The 22,375-nt window shown below is 34.5% G+C and overlaps 1 protein-coding gene across 15 annotated transcripts in view; it reads left to right on the forward strand.

Moving 5' to 3' along the window:
• LOC127847241 (protein scribble homolog) overlaps positions 1-22,375 on the forward strand; it is a 147,989-nt gene that overhangs the window by 110,726 nt on the left and 14,888 nt on the right. For 4 of the 15 annotated variants that reach the window (XM_052378993.1, XM_052378998.1, XM_052378995.1 and 1 more), the window contains 6 exons: positions 1,077-1,382; positions 5,976-6,084; positions 8,197-8,226; positions 14,402-14,486; positions 15,843-15,854; positions 21,382-21,537. In XM_052378993.1, the coding sequence (XP_052234953.1) occupies positions 1,077-1,382; positions 5,976-6,084; positions 8,197-8,226; positions 14,402-14,486; positions 15,843-15,854; positions 21,382-21,537 (698 nt within the window). Of the gene's footprint in view, positions 1-1,076; positions 1,383-5,975; positions 6,085-8,196; positions 8,227-14,401; positions 14,487-15,744; positions 15,785-15,842; positions 15,855-21,381; positions 21,538-22,375 lie in introns of those variants that run through there. The other 11 variants (XM_052379000.1, XM_052378994.1, XM_052378996.1 and 8 more) reach the window with 11 other exon arrangements.

Below are 22,375 nucleotides of genomic sequence, written 5' to 3' on the forward strand. Positions count from 1 at the left end.
ATTAAAGAGAGTTTTACGTTTCTTTCTAAACTTTGAACAAGGTAGTCAAATTTGTTTTGCATGATATTAGAAATGTTGAAGTGATGAGTTATTGAGATTAGATTTGTGTTTCTTAGAAGTGTTTTTACAATGTTTAGCATGAGATGGTAATTCAGAGCTCAGTGAAAGAGGGAATAAAACGTGGATATATGTATATATCCTGAAGTGTTAACCCTTTCCCACTCAGAGGCAAAGTGAAAATGACTATGTGCAAACAGCATGAAGCCAGAACAGCCTGTGAGTAACTCGCAGTCTGTTCAGGTTTTATGCTGTTTGCTGCTCATCAGTATCTAAGAGTTGAAAATGAAGCCTTTAAATTTTGAATCTAGTAAGAAAGGTCTTAAATAAAATTTAATGACTAAGTGACTACAAATGTGTCAAAATACGTATCTAAGTGGTAAAGGGTTACATTGAATGTCCTGAACATTGACGGAAAATGTTACAATCAATATATAATTATAAGATACAGTTTTCCATGGCTGATCAGATTCATGTAGTTTGCTTTACTTTGAAGATTTTCCTTATAATAAATAGTAACAAATTTGCATTTCGAGTATAGTTTAGAAACTTTAAACCAGATGTAGAAATGTTAACAGGGACATGAATTTCCAGTGCGAGCCTCAGTCACGCTCGAGTATTGTGACTTAATGGCTTATATGCAGGGACTTTGGTGTAAAATCTCATTAGGGATTTAGAAAACTAAACAAAAAAAAAATGAAATTCCTACAGTATGTTTGTATTTTGTGTTTTGATCTGTCTTACTTAAAAATGTTTTGAGCTAGTGAATATTGCTAAGATGAGATATAAAATCATTTGAATTCACATTGAAAAATTGATCAGAAATTTTCTCGTAACTTATATTTCAGTTAAACTTGCCAGAAGAAGCATTTTTGAATACCTGTCCAAGCTTGCTCTCCCACTGACATTCAGAGCTCTGAAATTATGACTGTGCATATTTTCTCTTTGGTTTCTTAGCATTGTTTGCATTTTGCATGAACCAGACTAGCCTTGTCTCTTGCGTTTCTTTTTCGCATCAGCCTGTGGGCTCGAAACCGGTTCTAAGTAGGCCCAAAGCAACACCTCCAGTGCCCCCAAAGCCTTCAACTAAACAAGTGCAAGACACACAAGCCTCCCAAGGATCTCCAAAGCTTGAAACTAACGTCGTCCAAGTCACCCAATCTCCCAAAAGCATTCCCAGGGGCTCAAAACCGCCAATTTTAGCCCCTAAACCGGGTAGTGTAACCCCTCGGACGGACATAAACGACATTCTGAAACAAGCGAGAGTGCCTTCTGCAAAGTTAGTCGAAGAGGAGAAAGTGGAAAAACCTACGCCTCCTCCACCGGTAATATGGGGCTTTAGAAAATAGATTCGTAAACAAAAAATACTGATTATAAAGATATCAGACAAATGGAAATTACGACTTTAAACTCTTTATTTCTATTCTTAACATCTGTATTTACAATCTTCTGAAAGTAAAACCATCTTTTGGGAATTTGTGGACTGGATTTGGGAAAAAACAGCAGAAAAACTCTTTGTTGAATAACTGTATGTGATGAATGAAACAAAACAAAATTAGTCGCCATCATTTCTTTTGAACTAACTTTTGAGCATGATAGTATATTATGTTTTCTTATTGCATTTTGCTGCATTATTCAAAACACTGAATCTGGTATTGATATGTTTTTCATTTTCTTTAAAGATCCATAAATCAACTTGTCTAACACTTTGTAAAATAATGTTAAAAATAACCCATACAAAATCAGTGTTGCTCATATCAATAGCCAAATTTCAACGCTAGGTGTGGTCTAGTAACATCGATTTAACAAGATACAAAATTCTTGTTATTATTTTTTGGTGGGACAATATATTCCATTTTAATTTCCCGAACCGATATCTGAACAGTTACAAGCAAACAAGAAATTGGCTGCTGGTGTCATGGTTGGAATCATGACTTTGTTCTCATGAATATTCATTATGTTATTAATAAGTGGAGCTCAAGCAGGGCAGTTCTTCTCTTAACCCTTGGCATGCTGGGAAATTTGTCATCTAATAAAATGTTGTCTGCTGAATTTCTAAAATTAGCATTTTCTTCGATTTTTTTTCAAAGAATACTATCAGAATAGCAAACAGTTTGGATCCTGATGAGACGCCACGTTCGGTGGCGTCCCATCTGGATCCAAACTGTTTGCAAAGGCCTTCAAAATTCGGTTCCAGCACTGAAAGAGTTAAGTGATTCAGCACTTTCAAGTTTTTATATAGCATAATAGTATTGGACAGTGTTTATGGATCTTTAATGTCTTTTAATTTCTTCCTTATTAGTTTTGTGGTAACTTACAGGTTGCTTAAATTTATGTTTTCATTATATGTTGTTTGGTTTGTTTTGTGCCAAAAGATGATGATATTTAAGCAAATTGGGCATTTGAATGAGGTGAAGTTGTTATAAAGCAATATTGTGCAACATTCTTATTTATGCACAGTAGTGTTTGATATTTGAGGATAAGAAGTCTGAGATGCACCTCTTTGTTTATCAAAGAACTCGCAATAAAACATGGTAAAAAATGTAGCATGTACCATTGTTATCATCTAATGAGTGATTTGTTACCTATAAAATATTACTCAGTTTCGCATCCAGTAGGGAATCCGATGCATATAAATTGACGCAGAACACAAATATATAATATTAAACAAAAATATAAAATATTATACAACCATACATATTTCCAAAAAGAAAATAAATTGCAATTATTGAAAGAAATTGAACAACTTTGAAAAGAGTCTAATAGTAGTTAAAAAATAGAACTCCGTGGTTTGTCAAGTGATGATTTTATTTGAAGTCATACCCATATCCATATCTTTGTACAGAAAGTTCCACATTGTAGTCTGAACTAAACTCGCACATTTGCCTTTTCATAACTATAAATGGATAAATTCATCATAATTAAGTTAAATGTATTAATTTGTTCGTTTTGTATAAGCAAAAAAATAAAAATCCTACTTTTATAATAGATATTGACGATGGCAAACTTTGCAATTATGCAACAAACAAGATGTCCTTCAAAAATTTATATTTACCGTAAATTATAATGAATTTAAGGGGTGTTGCTGCAGTTTTGCTGATTTTTTTCTATCTAATAACTTTTGCTCGAAATTTATATTCAAGTACTACATACAAATACTATATGAAAAATGAAATAAAAACATAGGGTCACCGGCCTTGTTTTGATTTTATTCGCAATTATATAACATGTACTTTTTCATTAAAACTGAAAAATCTCTAATTGCATAAAAATTATTAATAACCTATGAAATTGGCAATATGTAGATATTATATAAGCTAATATATATCATATACCATTTAATTAAACCACAAACTACCAAACAAATGGAGAACACAAGTTAAATTTTAAGAAATTTAATTTTTATAATTTTTATGTCATCCAAAAAAAACGTCAATTTTTTACTATTTTAACCACAAAAACGGAATTTAAAAAAGTTCTATCTAATAACTTTTTGCGAAACTGCTCAAATATGTTCATCTACGTATTGTTATCATAAATAACAAATAAAAAAAGGGGGTCACCGCACTTTTAACAGAGATTTTTTTGTTTAACTATCCCTACCGTCTATGTCGAATTTTCTACAATACAGCAATTAGGCGAAACCCAAGTACCGATACATAGACTGTTATTGATATGCATAAACATTATATATTGTTTACAATCTTAATTGGGATCACAACGGCCCGCTAAAAACACAACACTAATACAATATTTAATCACAAACATAAGACCATACAGTATCAAACTCGACCTTAATCATCAATAACAGGGACTTGTTGACAAATTTCGGCATGTTTTGAAGTTTGTGATTAAATGCTTTAAATTGATTAATGTAAATAACAGGACTAAAGAGCTTCAGGGAAAAAACAAGAATGAAATAAAAGAAAGAAAAAAAGAATTTAAAAAAGTTAACCGCGGCTGGGATCGAACCACTGAGTACCTATTATGAACCTACTCGGTCATTAATTTGTGATGATTCTGATAACAAAACTATTGGGTTGTGTTAATAGCATCGGTGTTGCTATAAATATATCCTCTGTTAAATAAACTGCCGCAACACCCCTTAAAGTGCTTCTTTAGAACAGCCCTGCAGGATTGTCTAAGGACCTGGTCTCCCAATATTTAACTCTTTCAGTGCTGGATCCGAATTTTGAAGGTCTTTGCAAACAGTTTGGATCTAGATGAGACGCCATACAACGTGGCGTCTCATCAGGATCCAAACTGTTTGTTATTCTGATAGTATTCTTTGAAAATAATCGAAGAAATGGCTAATTTGAGAAATTCAGCAGACAACATTTTAGCAGAGGACAAATTTCCCAGCATGCAAAGGGTTAATGAAAATCAATACCACAACAAGACATTTCAAGCTGACTTTTTGTCTCCAGACATGACTGTGTGTCTGGCTAATTGTTATTGATGAATCATTTTCAAAAGCATCAAATGTCTCCCAAAAGAACATTTCCCAGTATCGACATATTGGCATTGCGCTAGAAGAGACATTTGGCTCTGAGGATTTTAACTTGGCATAAATAAGAGAGCACAACTGTTGCATCTCATACAGAAATGAAAAGCTGTTAGATCAGTTTCGTTTTCAAGCGTTAATGTGAAGGAATGTTGGAGAAATTGGAATTTGTTGCTGATATTGATCCAGTTATGGAAAACTTTAATTAGTAGTTGGTCCCCGCGGCATTGGTGGAAAAGAAGTTGAGATGGAAAGAGGCTGTAAATTCGGTTTGTTTCTCACAAAATAGTGGTCTTAAGGGTTGTCATTTGTGTCGCAACTGTTGAACATTTTAAGAAGTTTGTTTGTGCGTATTAGCACTAGTGCTTGCGTAAATAAGAGGCTGCTTTCTTTGGCTTATTAACCATTTGTGAATTTTTCATCTGGACTGTTGAAACATTCATTGCAGATTTTCTAGTAGGAATTATTGCCTAGCATATGCAGTTTTATAGACATCAATTGCTTTCACCAAATTGATCAAGTGATTGAAAGTGTTTAATATTGGTGCAGGATTGAATCTTGTCTGAGTCATTGTGCGGTAGTTTAAAAGAGTGTTTGGCTGACTAAGGATTTTACTATTTAAATTGTATAGGTTGACTTTTGGAAATGGCTGATTTCAAAGCTGAGGTACTGTTTGGTTGAAATATTAATGCAATTCTTGCTTACTTAGAATATGTGAAATGGAAAAAAAAATGTAGAAATATTTCCAAGCTTATGAATTTACTATGTTCTAAACAACAGGTTTTTTCCCTCTTTTTTGGGAAGATAGCCCATGGCTTTGGGATTGGGAATTGTATCAGCATTTTCAGAAATTGGGAAAATAAATTCATTAGCCTTTTTTTTCACACAAAAAGTCCACTGATTAGGGAAATACTAAATTTGATATCACTCTTTATAATCATTCAAATTAAAAGAAAAAAAATCATATAATACTTTGTTAGATGTAATTTAATAAAAATTTAGATAAAATACGCATTAAAAAAATTTTTTTTTTTTTTTTGGAAATTGGGAATTTTTTGTCACATTTTGGGAAAAAAGTATACTTTTTGGGATTGGGAACATAGCTGAATTTTGGCTTTAAAATCGGGCCAAAAAAAACCCCCTGAACAAGTATATAATATGTCAAAAGAAGGAATGTGATGGCTGAGAAAATAAAGAATAAATCATGCTTTTGAAGAGGACAAAGATTTTCGACTTGTACTCTAAACAAAGAATATTCATGTATGGTGATGTAAAAAAAACATGCACACACAAACACACAATGCTTCTCTAATTTCACTATTATGTTTGTTCTTTAAAATGCTAAATTTCAAATCACTGATTTGTCCATATTATCCACAGGAAACGCATAAAGTATGACTCCATTATTGCCCAGGTTTACGGAGGTCCGAAGCCCATTGCTCATGGAGCGTCGTTCAACACGAAGAAAAAGTTCTTCGAATACGAGATCGTCGAGCAGGCAAAACAGGCAGAGAAATCTCAGGGTGAGTGTCTCTTTACTTTTCATATCCAGCCACAACGACTATGAAATTTTGTATACTCCTCAACTTAGTCTCAACTTACAATATTATCCAATGAAAATGCTTGTAACTTTGATGTGTATGGTCAAATGCGTAAAAATTGCACCTTCTCGACATTTCTGTATTAGGTAAAGGAGATTAACCCTTTCAGTGCTGGAACCGAATTGTGAAGGCCTTTGCAAACAGTTTGGATCCAGATGAGACGCCACAGAATGTGGCGTCTCATCTGGATCTAAACTGTTTGCTATTCTGATAGTATTCTTTGAAAAAAAATGAAAAAAATGCTTATTTTACAAATTCAGCAGACGACATTTTAGCAGGCGACAAATTTCCCAGCATGCAAAGGGTTAAAATATAATTATCATACTTATGTCAGCTTAGAATTGTATATAATTTAAGTTTAATGATCTTGATTTGATACTGACAAGGTCACTATGGGCATAGTCAGGGTGCGAATCAACTGGGTTTTCAGGGATTTATACACAGGCTGGACAGAATGTAAACAAACCGTTAATATTTGTATGCCCCCGGTAGGGTGGCATATAGCAGTTGAACTGTCAGTCCAACTGCCAGTCTGTGATTCCGTCTGAAAACTTTAACATTGGCCATAACTTTTTCACTATTGAAGATAGCAACTTGATATTTGACATGCATGTGTATCTCATGGAGCCGCACATTTTGAGTGGTAAAAGGTCAAGGTTAATGTCATCCTTCAAGGTCAAAGGTAAAAAAAAACAAATCCAAGGGAAGTAATAAGCTTTAAAAGGAGATTTTTAATTATCTGTTACTGCCAAATGATAAAAAAATTGAAATAAATCAAAGTGGCACAGTAGGGGGCATTGTGTTCAATCACATCTCTTGTTATTTTTGCAAATATCTTTAGTAAATGAAATACATTTGCAAAAATCTTCAGTGATAAAAGACAGTTTTTCTAGCAGCTTGTGCCGATATCTTAAAAGTATAAGAATAAATCCTTGAATACGTCTGAAATCAGTGACAAAATTTCACGATGCGTAGGTGAAGCACAATCGTATACATGGATTTTTTTTTAAAGAACACAGGCTTATTAAATAAAGTAATTCTGATGTATTTCACATCGTCATAAGCAGCATACAAATCTGTCTTGTATGCATTAGTTGAAATTCTTAAAAAAAAAAAATATTCAAAGTTATTTGGAAAAAAGCAACACTTACCAGTGTGTTTATATACATTTGCGTTTAATTGGGAACCCAACAGAGTCACTTGATCCTGCACCCTGATAGTGTTTATTTTTAACTAAGCATCTTGTTCTTAAGCCTGTCATGTATGAAAAGTTGAGTTCACCAATTTTTAAATTTTTTCTGACTTTATATCCATACCACAGCTAAACCATTTAGATTCTTTACGGAGCATGAGTTTGCAAATATGAGAAAAGAGGAAGGTTAGAGAAATGTTGTTGTTCTTCAAAGTTGTGTCAATTCATTTAGTCTTGTGAACATTTAGTAAAAACCCTCGTTTCATGTTTCCATAAACAAGCTTAAAATATTTTATTTACATTGCATCTTTTATTGTTTTTAGAATGCAGGCATAGATTTTTTCTTGCACCTTTTTACATTTGTTTCAAAAATTGTAAATCTTTTTGTCATATCGTATAATTTTAGTTTCCCTGATATAAAAAAGGGTTGATTTACAACTCTTTATAAATGTATTATTATTAAAAGAAATTTCATGTTGCAATAAGTTTCTAAAACATGTTTATCAATTAATTAAATAAATTGTGTTGGCGTCAGTAACGAAATATTATTATTTTTCATGAGTTAGCTTAGAAAGCAAATATATATTTTAATCATTTTCTAGAAGTTGGATGGTACGTAAAGAAATTATAGAATGTTGATAAAAAAGACCACATATTGCAACAAAATTGTGTTCATGCTTGATTGAAAATGCAATTGCTGCAAAAGAAAATGATTTACAGTAATGCTTGTTGTAAATTATTTATGCATGTGTTTTTCTTATTGAATTTTATTGTGATCATCATGTTTCTTTTCTCTATTTTGTCTGTTTCTTAATTTGTGATGTTTTGTCACATTTTTTCAGCTTTTGTTGGTTACAAAAGGAATGATAAAGGTAACCTTTTGTCACTGAATGTTTCCTTGACAATTAGAACCTGTCCTACTTTCCATATGTGTGGCGCATGATGTATTCACTCAGCGAATTTTTTTGCCCAATTGGGAAAAGTACAGGTGCCAGCCTATTTTGGAAAAATTTGCGCAGCTCGAAGTCAACGCATTGGGAAATTGGTGAATTTTATTTTTTGGCCTTTAACACTCTAAAATTGAAAACTTAGTGTTGTTGAGTTATCAATATTATTAGCTCATCTATTTTTTGAAAAAAAAATTATGAGCTATTGTCATCACCTTGGCGTCGGCTTTGGCGTCGGCGTCCGGTTAAGATTTGCGTTTAGGTCCACTTTTCTCAGAAAGTATCAATGCTATTGCATTCAAACTTGGTACACTTACTTACTATCATGAGGGGACTGGGCAGGCAAAGTTAGATAACTCTGGCGTGCATTTTGACAGAATTATGTGCCCTTTTTATATTTAGAAAATTGAAAATTTTGGTTAAGTTTTGTGTTTAGGTCCATTTTATTCCTTAAGTATCAAAGCTATTGCTTTCATACTTGCAACACTTACTAACTATCATAAGGGGACTGTGCAGGCAAAGTTATGTAACTCTGACTGGCATTTTGACAGAATTATGTGCCCTTTTTATACTTAGAAAATTGAAAATTTGGTTAAGTTTTGTGTTTAGGTCCACTTTATTCCTACAGTATCAAAGCTATAGCTTTCATACTTGCAACACTTATTAATTATCATAAGGGGACTGTGCAGGCAAAGTTATGTAACTCTGACTGGCATTAGGACGGAATTATGGGCCCTTTATACTATACTTTGTGTTTTGGTCCACTTTACCCCTAAAGTATCATAGATATTGCTTTCATACTTGGAACACTCGCAAACTATCATAAGGGGACAGTAAAAGGACAAGTTGCATAACTCTGGTTGTCATTTTTTTATGGAATTATGGCCCTTTTTTGACTTAGTAACTTTGAATATATGGTTAAATTTTGTGTTTCGATCCACTTTACTTCTACAGTATCAAGGCTATTGCTTTCTAACTTCAAATACTTTCATGCTATCATGAGGTTACTGTACCTGGCAAGTTGAATTTTACCTTGACCTTTGAATGACCTTGACTCTCAAGGTAAAATTATTAAATTTTGCTAAAATTGCCCTAACTTCTTTATTTATGATTAGATTTGATTGATACTTTGACAAAACTACTCTTACGTGACATACCACAATAGACTCCACCCAAACCATCCCCCGTGCCCTCCCCCCCTTCTACCCCCTAATTAAAAAAATAAATATTTAAGATCATCTCACAAATGACCACCACACCCTCACACTATACCCCCCACCCCCCACCCCCCCACCCCGGATTTTTTTTTTTAAACGGTTAAAAAACACAAATATTTATTTTTATTATTTTATGTTTGAAATACCGTCAAACCATCGCACCCAAGAATCCCCCCCCCACCCTTTTTTTTTTTTTTTAAGATCATCTCACAAATGACCACCACACCCTCACACTATTATACCCTCCCCCCTACCCGCCCCTCGAATTTTTTTTTGAAACGGTTAAAGAACACAAATATTTATTTTTATTATTTTGAAATACCGTCCAACCATCGCACCCAAGAATCCCCCCCCCCCCCCCACCCCCACACTATACACCCCTCTTCACTCCACCTCTCCCTCCTTTGTGATCAAAATTGAGAGTCCCTTCACCTTTCAAAAGAAAATAGATGAGCGGTTGCACCTGCAAGGCGGTGCTCTTGTTTTTACTAAGGTTCCAGCCATAGAGCTGCATTTGTTCCCAATTGGGAAAGTGCTGTTTTCTGGTACTTTATAAAGAAGGAAAAAAATCGCTGTCACTTCCGTCCCATGGCTATCATTTGCTTGATGAAATGTACATCCTGGGATGAATTTAGTTATATTTCAATACTTAAGAATTTGGAGAACATATTCATTTGGATGATGTCCTCCAATTTATTGTCCTGATGTCATTTTATGTGTTTCATGTTGTATACAGTGTGCGTTTTTTTCACCATTTTCCGGATGGGGAGGGGCTTGTTTGGATTGGAAAAATTCGCTGTGTTTTGTCTGTTGGTTGGTTTGTTGGTTGGTTTGTGTGTTTGTTTGCGCCAACTTTAACATTTTCCATAACTTTTGCAATATTGAAGATAGCAACTTCATATTTGGCATGCATGTGTATCTCATGGAGCTGCACATTTAAAGTGGTGAAAGGTCAATGTCAAGGTCATCCTTCAAGGTCAAATATATAGCTTCAAAGCGGTGCAGTAGGGGACATAGTGTTTCTGACAAACACATATCTTGTTACCTCTGGGAATGGGGCTGATTACGCGACCAGGTTTTGAATATAAAAAAACTAACTGGTATATACATTTTCTTTATGCCCCAACAGACTGTAAGGCATTTAGTATTGCAATTCCGTATCTGTCCTGTTTCACAGTTGAATGACCGGAATGTGTAGATGGTAAATCAGAAGTGACACATTTTGGCAGAAATATATCTTTTGTTTTTCACATCCCAAAGCTCATGCTTGAAACTCCTGTGTAAACTTTAACAGTTGAATGACCTCAATATGTAGATGGGTTTTTTAAAGGCATTGTGGCTGCAATGAATTTTTGTTGAATTGTGGCCGTTTGTCTGTTTGTTTACTGTAAGTTCATGCTTGAAACTCCTGTGTTAACTTTAACAGTTGAATGACCTCAATATGTAGATGTTTTTTTAAAGGCATTGTGGCTGCAATGAATGTTTGTTGAATTGTGGCCGTTTGTCTGTTTGTTTACTGTAGAACACATCAGCCCAAAATTGTCCACAGGCTCATCTGAGACAACAATGGATATGATTCAAAATGTTGCAAAATCTTTTCTGACTGAAACCTAACCAATCTGTAGATGAAATATTTAAGCATTAAATTTCATTAGATTTGGGTAAAATGACTTATATTGTCAACATTACAAAGAGTTAATAATTGGGTAAGACTTTTGCTCAGCAGCTAAAATGTTCAAATGAATGCATTGTGTTTTTACTAATAGCAAATCGCTATTAATTCTTTACTGTTTGTGTACATTTTAATATTGTATTGCGCTGAGGGATTTATCTCGCCTGCTTTTTGCAATCACCAGCTGCAGTGTTGTAGAGTAATTATTAACCAGACTTAGGTAAACTTTCCAGCAGATACTTTATTTTTAGGGTTTTATCAAAACGTTGCGCAATGTTTCTCTTTAAAATTATTTTTTTAATGGCAATGGGGCTTTTTTCAATAGGTGAAATTAAAATCGTGATTGAAATAGATTGTGATGAAATTGCTATATTTTCTTGCATAACTATCAGTTTAATGTTTGTCGGAGCTATTGTAAAATAAAATGAGCCATACTCTGCAAAAACTGGGCTTAATGCATGTATGTAAAGTATTGTCTGAGATTAGCCTGTGCAGTCTGCGCAGGCTCATCAGGATAACACTCCACGGTGCAGTCTGCGCAGGCTCATCAGGATAACACTCCACGGTGCAGTCTGCGCAGGCTCATCAGGATAACACTCTCCACTGTTATGGAATTTTTCTTTTAAAGGAAGTCTCTCCTAACTGAAATCCAATAAAGGCAGAAGTGTCTTCCCTGATTAACGTGTGCGGATTGCACAGGCCTTTCAGGGATAACAATGTACACACATGCAGTAAGCCCCCATATCCCAGAACGTAGCTCACATGTTATCTGAGCATGGGTGGTGAAAAAGTCATAATAGCATACATGATGCAATAGGTGAAGATGCTTGATATGGTTTGGTTTTATTATGCTGCCTCAAAAATTTTTAGGGGAGCAAATAGTCGCTGCTTCGTCTGTCTGTGCGTGTGTCCGTCTGTTTGTGCACAATTTTTGTCCGGGCTATTTCTGAGCAATAAATGACTGGAATTCATTTCAACTTTATGGGAAGCCTCACTACCAAGAGGAGATGTGCATATTATCGGCCGGTTCTGGTCGGATGATTTTTTACAGAGTTATGGCCCTTTGAAATTTTCCATTTACTGTACATATAGTGCAATTTTTGTCCGGGCTATTTCTCCCCAACTACTGACGGGAATTCAATGAAGCTTTATGTGAAGCTTAACTACCTTGAGGAGATGCGCATGTTATTTGTGGGTTCTGGTTAGATTATTTATTTAGAGAGTTATGGCCCTTTGAAATTTTTAAGTTGCTAAACCATCCATCGTATTATTTTGTCCAAAGTTATGCCCCTCAAGACGTTTCCTTTTATCTGAATATATAGTGAAACATTGTGACAAAAAAAAACTTTGGGGAGCATCACCTGTCTCCGACGGTTTCTTGTATTTTGTTGTTATATGAAGCCCTTTATGTATATTTATTGTGATAAAAAAAATAATAAGGAAACTTTTTTTAATGCTTTAGTTGATCCTTGTTATATAAATAAAGTGATACTCGCATTACAACATAAGATCACTCTGTAACAATTATGTCTTAGTGTTTTATACGGCTTTTATTAAGTAACTTGAAAATAATACAGTTAAGGCTGTTATGCTGTTGGCTTGACTAGTTTTACATTTGTACATTTCATGGCATTTAAAGGCAGGGGTGTGATTTTCCGCGGATTTCCGCAGATCAGGTTCTCCTGGGTTATTTCCGAGATTCGCGTAAATTCAAAAAAAATGGTGAAAGTACGACCGAATCCATGGATGTATTTCATAAGCTGTCCGAAAAATCCGCGGCCTGCGAAACCTCTCCACATATTACACTGGTATTCTGTCTTAGCATTTTTTTAAACGAGCATTTCTGTCATTTCCCAATCTTCCAATTAAAATCGGTCTTTTAAAATGTGTTTCATATTTCCTTGGTGATTCGATTGCAAATGGCGCCTTTGTGAAGCGTTAATGAAGACGAACGAAGGAATCTCACAAAATCTCGGAGATTTAACAATTATTGAAAAAAACAAAATTAAATGGGAAAGGGAAGAAACAACAGTTTGTATAAATCATAAAGCGATACCACTTTCTGAATGGGTACGGAAGATTGACTGTCTAGGTAAAGCTGAAGTCATGTTTTCTTCATGTGAAAAAATCTTGAACTACGTAAACTGTGGTCAATTGTTGTGAGTTGAACACTGTAACATTGATGACCTTATGTAGAATTTTAAGACATTGAGCTCAAACGAAAGATTGCTGTCATCATGAACAGGTATCAGAACACTCACTGACTTTGATCACAATTAATATTGGTGACTTTGCAAAACATGTTAAGTGATTTAAAAAAGATTTTCATCAAACAATCTTGTTGATAAGTTTAAGATGATGTTTATTTAAATGTCTGTTTAAGGTTTGTCATTGTGTAATGCGATTCGGGTAGTCAAAATCAGTCTACAGAATTTTCCTCCCCTCAGACTTCACCTCAATCACACCCCTGAAAGGATGATCATACTTCATAAAAAAAATAGTGCAGTAGTTTCACTAATATGAAACTGGGTTAGTTGGTTTAATGTTTCATTTGGTTTGTACTCTTATTTTTATCAGTGGAAGACAGGTGTGTTGCCTTAGATAGATTTGAGCAGTGTTTGCATTTAAGAAATTAATAAATATCAAGTTATTTAAGGACAGGATTATCAAAATAAATTGGAAACACAATGGAATGAAATTTAACACCTCTAATCTTTGGTGCCACCTCTTCTTGGATTATTAATAACAATAGCCAAATATTCTCTTTTGGGATCACTAACAGCCTGAAATTTTTAAATATACATTTCAACAACATCTCTATAAATGCATCCCGAAATGAGGTGGATCCAATGATAACAGGCTGTGTATTTCTCCTATTTCAGTAACAAATTTATTAAAAAATGAAAATAAAGAAACTATTACATTAGAAATTAAAGATAAATTAAAATTTAAAGTAGCTCATATTTAGTATAGGCCTTTGGCATTTTGCACATCAACACGATCAATATGTGACATTTTTGCACCATACCTATATAAACCATCTGACCTTACCATTTGCACCTTTCCTATATTGTCAAAAGTTCAGATAAGTTATTTCCAATGAATGTATTTAATATGTGTTTCATTAATCACAGCCCTTACTTTGATTCTTTTACATGTCATTAGTTTTATTAATCACTTGCATTGACCTTTTAACCCTTTGCCATTTCAGCTGACAAGATCAAAAACATGAACAAGGAGGATCTGCTGTCCAACACAAGCAGTGGGGAGGAGGAATACAACAAAGTCTTGTCCAGGTGAGCGCCATGGGACCATGGGGGGCCATCTTGCTCAGAATTGGTTCACACCTACCCTATTGCAAGGTTTAGAGAAATGGATCTCTAGGAAAACTGGGTCAAATGCATGTGCCTAAAGTGTCATCCCAGATAACCTTGTGCATTTCACACTGGCTAATCATGGACTTCACTTTCAACCATAACTCTATTTTGTTAAAAATGGACTTTCTTAAATCCATACAAGGAGAAAGTGTTATCCGTGATTACCTTGTGGGGACTGCATAGGCTAATTTTGGACAACACTTTACGCACTTGCATGAAGCCCTGTTTTCACCGAGTGCGGCTCAATTATAATGACAAGATTAAATGCTTGACTACAATAATTGGGATGAAGATAAGAGATACCTGTTTAATCCTTTACCACTAAGATATATATTTTGGCGCATTTGAAGTCCCTTAGAAAGTTAAATTTAATTTAACACCTTTTCTGCTAAATTCAAGTTTTAAAGGCTTTATTCGAGCCCTTAAATACTGATGAGCAGCACACAGCATTAAACCTGAACAGCCTGCAAGTTACAGGCTGTTCTGAGTTTATGCTGTTTGCACATAGCCATTTTCACTTTGCTTTGAGTGGGGAAGGGTTTAAAAGTTGTGGTTGATCCTAATGGTTCTCGGAGCTGGTGTTTGCCTTGTGATGGAACAATTAAACATGGTGCACCTGTATTGACTGTCTTTAATTTGCTTATATTAGAGATTAAGTAATTTTGGTGTGAAGTCCATTACCATAAAGAAGTTATGAATATAATGATTTAAATTTTTGGCCACAAACCTGGTTGATCAGTTTCAGGAGTTAACCCTTTTCTGAACCCTTTCTCTTTGTAGAAATGTAAAATAACTTTTAACACATAAATATGCAATTGGAAAAAATAAATAAAAAATCTTGCCATATGGTTTTGTGTAAATCATTGTTTGTTAAGCATGAAGGCTGGTGTTATAGGCTATTTGTTAATACAAAAATTCTGAACCAATGTGCTTTGTGTAAAAAATAAAAAAAATGTTAGAGTTGGACTTGTAGACTACCTGATTGAAGTTTAAAACATAACATTATAAAATACTAGAACTATTTAATTATTTGCTCATATTTGCTTTTAAACATTGAATAAGTATAATTTCATGTAAGTTTGATAAAAATATATTAACTTTGCTTACGATAAATTACGATAAATTTTAGTATTTCTTCTCAAATTACTTAAAAATCATAGGTTACTTTCCAGTTTAGCATTATTTAGTAGCATGTAGCTGCTGGTGTAGGCCAGAAAAGATAACCCATGTTGTTACTAACACACACTGTTTTTATCTCCCCTGTTGTGCACACAGTTTTGGGATAAGGTAACTGTTTGCCATATTTGCAGCTTTAGCCCTTGTTTATGCACTTTTGCATGTTTCTTTTGTCCTTTCTTTTTTTCGACATTTAAATCAAAATAAAAAAAATCGCCTACATTTGTTAGTTTTCACAGGTTTTTGGCAGATGTTTTGGGGTAATTATTGAAATGTTCAACAAATGAATTTTGGAAAACTGATTAGAAGTTAAAAGTCGTTAATGTTCAGTTTAAAAGCAAATACTGTATGTTTGCTTCTTGATCTTATTTAATTAATATTTAATTAATTGATTAAATTTTCATTTGTAAATGACAAAACACATGTTCCATTTATATTTTTAGCTCACCTGAGCACAACATGCTCATGGTGAGCTATTGTGATCGCCTTTTATCCGTCGTGCGTCGTCAACATTTACCTTGTTAACACTCTAGAGGCCACAATTATTGTCCAATCTTCATGAAACCTGCTCAGAATATGTGTCCCAATAATATCTTGGACGAGTTTGAAAATGGTTCCGGTTGATTGAAAAACATGGCCGCCAGGGGGCGTGGCAGTTTGCTATAGTAAAACCTTGTTAACACTCTAGAAGTCACATTTATTGTCCGATCTTCATGAAACTTTGTCAGAACATGTGTCCTAATAATATTTTGGACATGTTCGAAAATGGTTCCGGTTGGTTGAAAAACATGGCCGCCAGGGGCGTGGCAGTTTTCCTTATATGGCAATATTAAAACCTTGTTAACACTCTAGAAGTCACATTTTTTGTCCAATCTTCATGAAACTTTGTCAGAACATGTGTGCCAATAATATCTTGGACAAGTTCAAAAATGGTTCCGGTTGGTTGAAAAACATGGCCGCCAGGGGGCGTGGCAGTTTGCTATAGTAAAACCTTGTTAACACTCTAGAAGTCACATTTATTGTCCGATCTTCATGAAACTTTGTCAGAACATGTGTCCTAATAATATTTTGGACATGTTCGAAAATGGTTCCGGTTGGTTGAAAAACATGGCCGCCAGGGGCGTAGCAGTTTTCCTTATATGGCAATAGTAAAACCTTGTTAACACTCTAGAAGTCACATTTTTAGTCCAATCTTCATGAAACTTGGTCAAAACATGTATCCCAATAATATCTTGGACGAGTACAAAAATGGTTCCAGTTGAATGAAAAACATGGCCGCCATGGGGCGGGGCAGTTTTCCTTATATGGCTTTACTGTATGGTAAAACCTTGTTAACAATCTAGAAGTCACATTTGTGGTCCAATGCTCATGAAACTTGGTCAGAATATTTGAACTAATTATATCTGGGCTAAGTTCAAAAATGGTTGAGATCAGTTAAAAAACATGGTCGCAAGGGGGCGTGGCATTTTTCCTTAAATGGCTATTTACTACAAAACCTTGTTAACACTCTAGAAGTCACATTTATTATCTTTATGAAACTTGATCTGAACATTTGTTCTAACAATAGCTTGAGTGAATTTGAAAATGGTTATGGTTTGTTGAAAAACATGGCCGCCATGGGGGGGGGTGGGCAGTTGACCTTATATGGCTTTAGTGAAAACTTGTTGACACTACATTAGCCACAATTATTGGCCAATCTTCATTAAACTTTGTCAGAGCATTGGTCCCAATGACATTTTTGCCAGAAATTGAAGCTGGGTATATGAGCTCAAAAACTAGGTCACAAGGTCAAATATTAAAAAGCATGTTAAAAGTCACTTTTTGGGTCCAAAATAATCTTCATGAATCAGCTTGCATTTTTTTCAGAATAGTCTAGTTCCTTTGGCTTTCAGGTGAGCATATTAGGGCCTGATGGCCCTCTTGTTTAAATAAAATCTCATCTTACAGGTGATACTTAATTTGTTTGACTAAATCATTTCAGCAGAATGAATTTTCTCTGTATTTCTCTCTATTTACGCATTTGTCTGTTTGAATAACAACATTTCTGTATGAAGAATCTTGAATTGATTTCAAAGTTTTATACACTCCATGTTTTAGAATTGGATTTAGTATTAAATATTTTTTATTCTTACGTGACTGTAACAGTCAATAGGTAAATGCTTTAAAGAAACAGGATTTGTACAATATTCTTTCACTTGCCAGGTTCAAGTTGCAGTGCACATTAAAAACAGCAAAATTATGTTGTCCGTGTCTTGTGCCTTGTCAACAATCCGATGTATTTGTTGGATGTCTTGCTAGCCTTCTCTGTTTATGTCCAAGCGATAGTTAAAGGGACTTGTTGACAGATTGTCAAAATGACAATTTTCTAGTTTTTTTGTCACAGATTCAGAAAATTAAAGAACACTTAAAATCACGGAGCGATATATAACTCTTGCAGTTAAAGCTTACAATGCGGGAACCGAATTTTTAAGGCCTTTGCAAACAGTTTGGATCCAGATGAGACGCCACAGAACGTGGCGTCTCATCAGGATCCAAACTGTTTGCTATTCTGATAGTATTCTTTGAAAAAAATCGAAGAAAATGCCAAATTTAGAAATTCAGCAGACGACATTTTAGCAGACGACAAATTTCCCAGCATGCAAAGGGTTAAAGCTTATACTGAAAATACCGCTTTGTTAATGAAAAGTGATCATTTGAAACTGATATAATTATGCACTGTTACAAACTTTAAACAAATAAATTGCAATGCTTCTGTTGTTTTTGTTTAACATTGTTACAACACATGGATCACTGTCTAGTATAAAAGCTTGCAGTTGTGTAAAAGTTGGGATTCTGGAGTTGTTTAAGCGACTGCTTTTAAATCAAAGGAAACAGGTTCCAGACCCACTGGGAACATATTTGTTCATCTTTGTTTCTGTCTTATATCCTGTTCTTGTTATAATATTAGATCTCTAGAGTTCTGTGGCTAAAATAAAGCCATTTACATTTTCTGACTTGCTGCTAAAAATGCTCCAATCTGTGAACAAGTCCCTTTAGTATTTGGGCCCAAATCTGTGTATATGTCTCTTTAAGGTGTTGTCCCTAAATATGTGATGTTATTATACTTGTCTAAGTTTTGCAAGTTGTTTACCATCACTCAGTTTGTTTCAAACTTTAATAATTTCTGGTTGTTGGGTTTTTATGCTTCCGAGTGTATTTTGTGGCCATTAGAGTTGACAAGAACATAAGTATTACTTGAATCATTCATAGCTTACATTTAAAGATGCTGTATGTTTGACATATTTAAGTTATGAGAACCAACTTTGAATTTGTGTCAAAAGAATTTTATGTTGAATTTCCATGTAAATTATGACATTTTCAGTTTGACTTTGATCAATACAGTTGTACCTGAATGCTTTACATCATAGGAGTTATTTAGAAGAAGTACTTTTCCACTGCATTGTTCAGAGGAAATGTATTTCCTTTAAGCACCTGCTTGAAATGTTAACAATTCCAAAGAGAATCAGGGATGTGATTTTTCTGAGAATCATATTTTGCCAGGAGTTTTGTGAGATTTGTGTAAAGTTGTAAGAATTAGGTTTGATGACCGCAGCATATTTCATTTGAAGGTAGAAAATAATTGGATTTTAGAACTTTCCTCATATAACACTGGCAGCATCATCTGCATACAAGAATTGAAACGAGCATGGTCAATGGAATTGAATCAAAATCGGTCAATTAAATTTGGTTGGTTATTATTTTGCTGCTTTGTCTGTAAATGGCATTACTGTAGAAAAGAAACATAATCAAAATCAAAAAAATGATTGACACATCAGTTAAACTCGGAGTTAAATGGGACTGGCTGGAAGAAACTGCGAATATAAATCAGAATGCAATCCAAGTTTCGGAATGGTTAAGGAAAATCGACTGTCTTGGTAAAAGGAAGTGTCTTCCATTTGGAAAAAAGGGTTAACTATGCATTCTTATTGTTCCTGGATGTTTTGTAGCTTTTCTGAGTTTATGTGTAAATTGACACGAGGCTGGTAGTTGGATTTTGCAACTTCTGATCTTGAAGTAAAGTGTGGATAATTGAACACTGTATATGTGCTGACCATATTGAGAAAGTAAAAACATAAATGATTGCCATAATTTTTAACAGGGATTGAGAAAAAAGGACAAACATTAAAGTATTCACCGTAATGAATATTGTTTAATATGTATGAAAAGTAAGATGTTTTTATAAGTACATATTGTTTTTAAGTACCACTATGTGTGTAAATTAGAATGTCTATTTTGTGAGAGGTTTGTCAACCCGTGTGCACATCTCTTTGCCCAAAATCAGTTGACAGAACTTTCCTCTCCACTGACTTCTCATTGCACTCCTGAGCATGTTATAGAATCGTGGACAATTAACCTTTCTGTTTTATTATACAGGGATGTGATTTTTCCTCTGTGCAGCTGATTTCCTCCCATTGATTGTCAAACTAATTTTACAAATAGTTATACATTTTGATGGATCTATGTGCACTTAAAGAGTTAAGTAAAAACTTGTCAGGGGGGTAGGGCATTTTTCTTCCCCTGAGGTTGTTCTTAAATCACACCCCTGATTATATTTTATCGTTCTTTACTTTTCATTCCAAGGTTAACACGCTTAATCATGTGAGCTTTATAAGCTAGTTTTTTTATTAGTCCACAGCGCTTTTGCAAATTGCATCTCTGTTCTTCAAAAATAACAGTTTTTCACTGTTATCTTTACAAGTTTTCTTAGTCTTTGATTTTGAGTTTTAAACTTTAATAGTGCAGTGAGAATTTGGGCTTTCTTTGGCAGACCCGTTGATTGTTTATGGTCTCTTTATTGAGTTATTATGCCCCCCTTCGAAGAAGAGGGGGTAAATTGTTTTGCACATGTTCTTAGGTCGGTCGGTCCGTCCACTAGATGGTTTCCGGATGATAACTCAAGAACGCTTAGGCCTAGGATCATGAAACTTCATATGTACATTGATCATGATTGGCAAATGACCCCTATTGATGTTCAGGTCACTAGGTCAAAGGTCAAGGTCACAGTGACTCGAAATAGTAAAATGGTTTCCGTATGATAACTCAAGAATGCTTACACCTAGGATCATGAAACTTCATAGGTACATTGATTATGACTGGCAGATGACCCCTATTAATTTTCAGGTCACTAGGTCAAAGGTTAAGGTCACAGTGACAAAAAACATATTCACACAATGGCTGCCACTACAACTGACAGCCCATATGGGGGGCATGCATGTTTTACAAACAGCCCTTGTTATATGTAACATTTCCCTTATAATCAGATTTATCATTTTACAAATTGTATAAGCAGTATTTAGCATGTGTATTTTTGTGAACTGTATTTACTCTTAACTATTCTCAAGGATAACACCATAATGGTATCTTGTTATATATGTTATCTGCTTAAAAAAATCTTAGTCACAATATGTGCTTCAATCGTGAATGTTTATTAAGTTTTCCTTGTAAAATAAAAAGGCTTCCATGTAAATAGATAGAATACTCTAGAATGACACTTCCTCCTTACTTTTTTCACCACTGTAACAAATAGTTATGGTAATGCTTTACATGAATGCAGGTTTTTATTTTCTATTTGTCTGTTTTGCTTCTATTCCTATGTTAGTCCCCCAAATGTGATGCGCACCCTGGATACAAGCTCCCAAAATACTTCAAATACCCCTTTGGAGCCCTATTTGGGCTCTCACTCGGAACATAAATTGTCGCCCGCCGAGGAACGAGCCCGTCAGGCAGAATTTAGGGCAGCGTCCAGGCAGGCCAGGTCTGTGTGTTGTGCTATTTTTAGACATAGAGTCATGATCTTTTTATAGAATGTGATTCATATTGCTATAAATAGAAATTGTTATATTCTATAAATAGATCATGACCAGGGGAGTTTCTAAATTTTGCAGTTTTGGGGCTTGTTTAATAATAATTAAAGTGGCAATTTTTTTGCTCGATTTGAAATTTGCTTTTTTGAAACTTAAATCATGAGTTTCCATTTTAATGAAGTGTTTTCAATGTAGTGAAAAAACGTGTGATTTAGCTATTTGGAACTAACTTCAGATATGTAATCATAATTTAGTGTGTATTGTGTTGTTGTTTTAATTTTTTCTCACAAAAAAAATGTTAAGTAGACCACTAAGATGCATGGGTTTGTACACCTCTGTCTTGTATGTCCTTTGAATGTTGTTGATTTGTTTTGCTTAACTACCTGTCCTATGATGCTGTATATTGTCATGTCATATATGTTGGTACATATATATTGCATTTGTGAAGTATCCGTGCCACGTGTATTCCAGTTATATCTCTACACAGAGAATCATGATGTAGTCAGGACTGAGTGTATTGCATTTGTATGTTCTGAACTGCTGTGTATTGTCACGAGTGATGACGGCTTTGGTTTTTACAATGCATATCCTTTTTAGCTCACATGTCACAAAGTGACATGGTGAGCTTATGTGACCATGTGATGTCCGGTGTCCGTTGTGTGTGTGAACGTGTGTCCGTCCATCAACAATTTGTTTATGTAGACAGTAGAGGTCACAGTTTTCATCCAATCTTAATGAAATTTGGTCAGAATGTATATCTTCATGAAATATGGGTTGGGATTGTATTTG

Source organism: Dreissena polymorpha, chromosome 10 (assembly GCF_020536995.1).
Source record: "Dreissena polymorpha isolate Duluth1 chromosome 10, UMN_Dpol_1.0, whole genome shotgun sequence".
Classification (NCBI taxonomy): Eukaryota; Metazoa; Mollusca; class Bivalvia; order Myida; family Dreissenidae; genus Dreissena; species Dreissena polymorpha.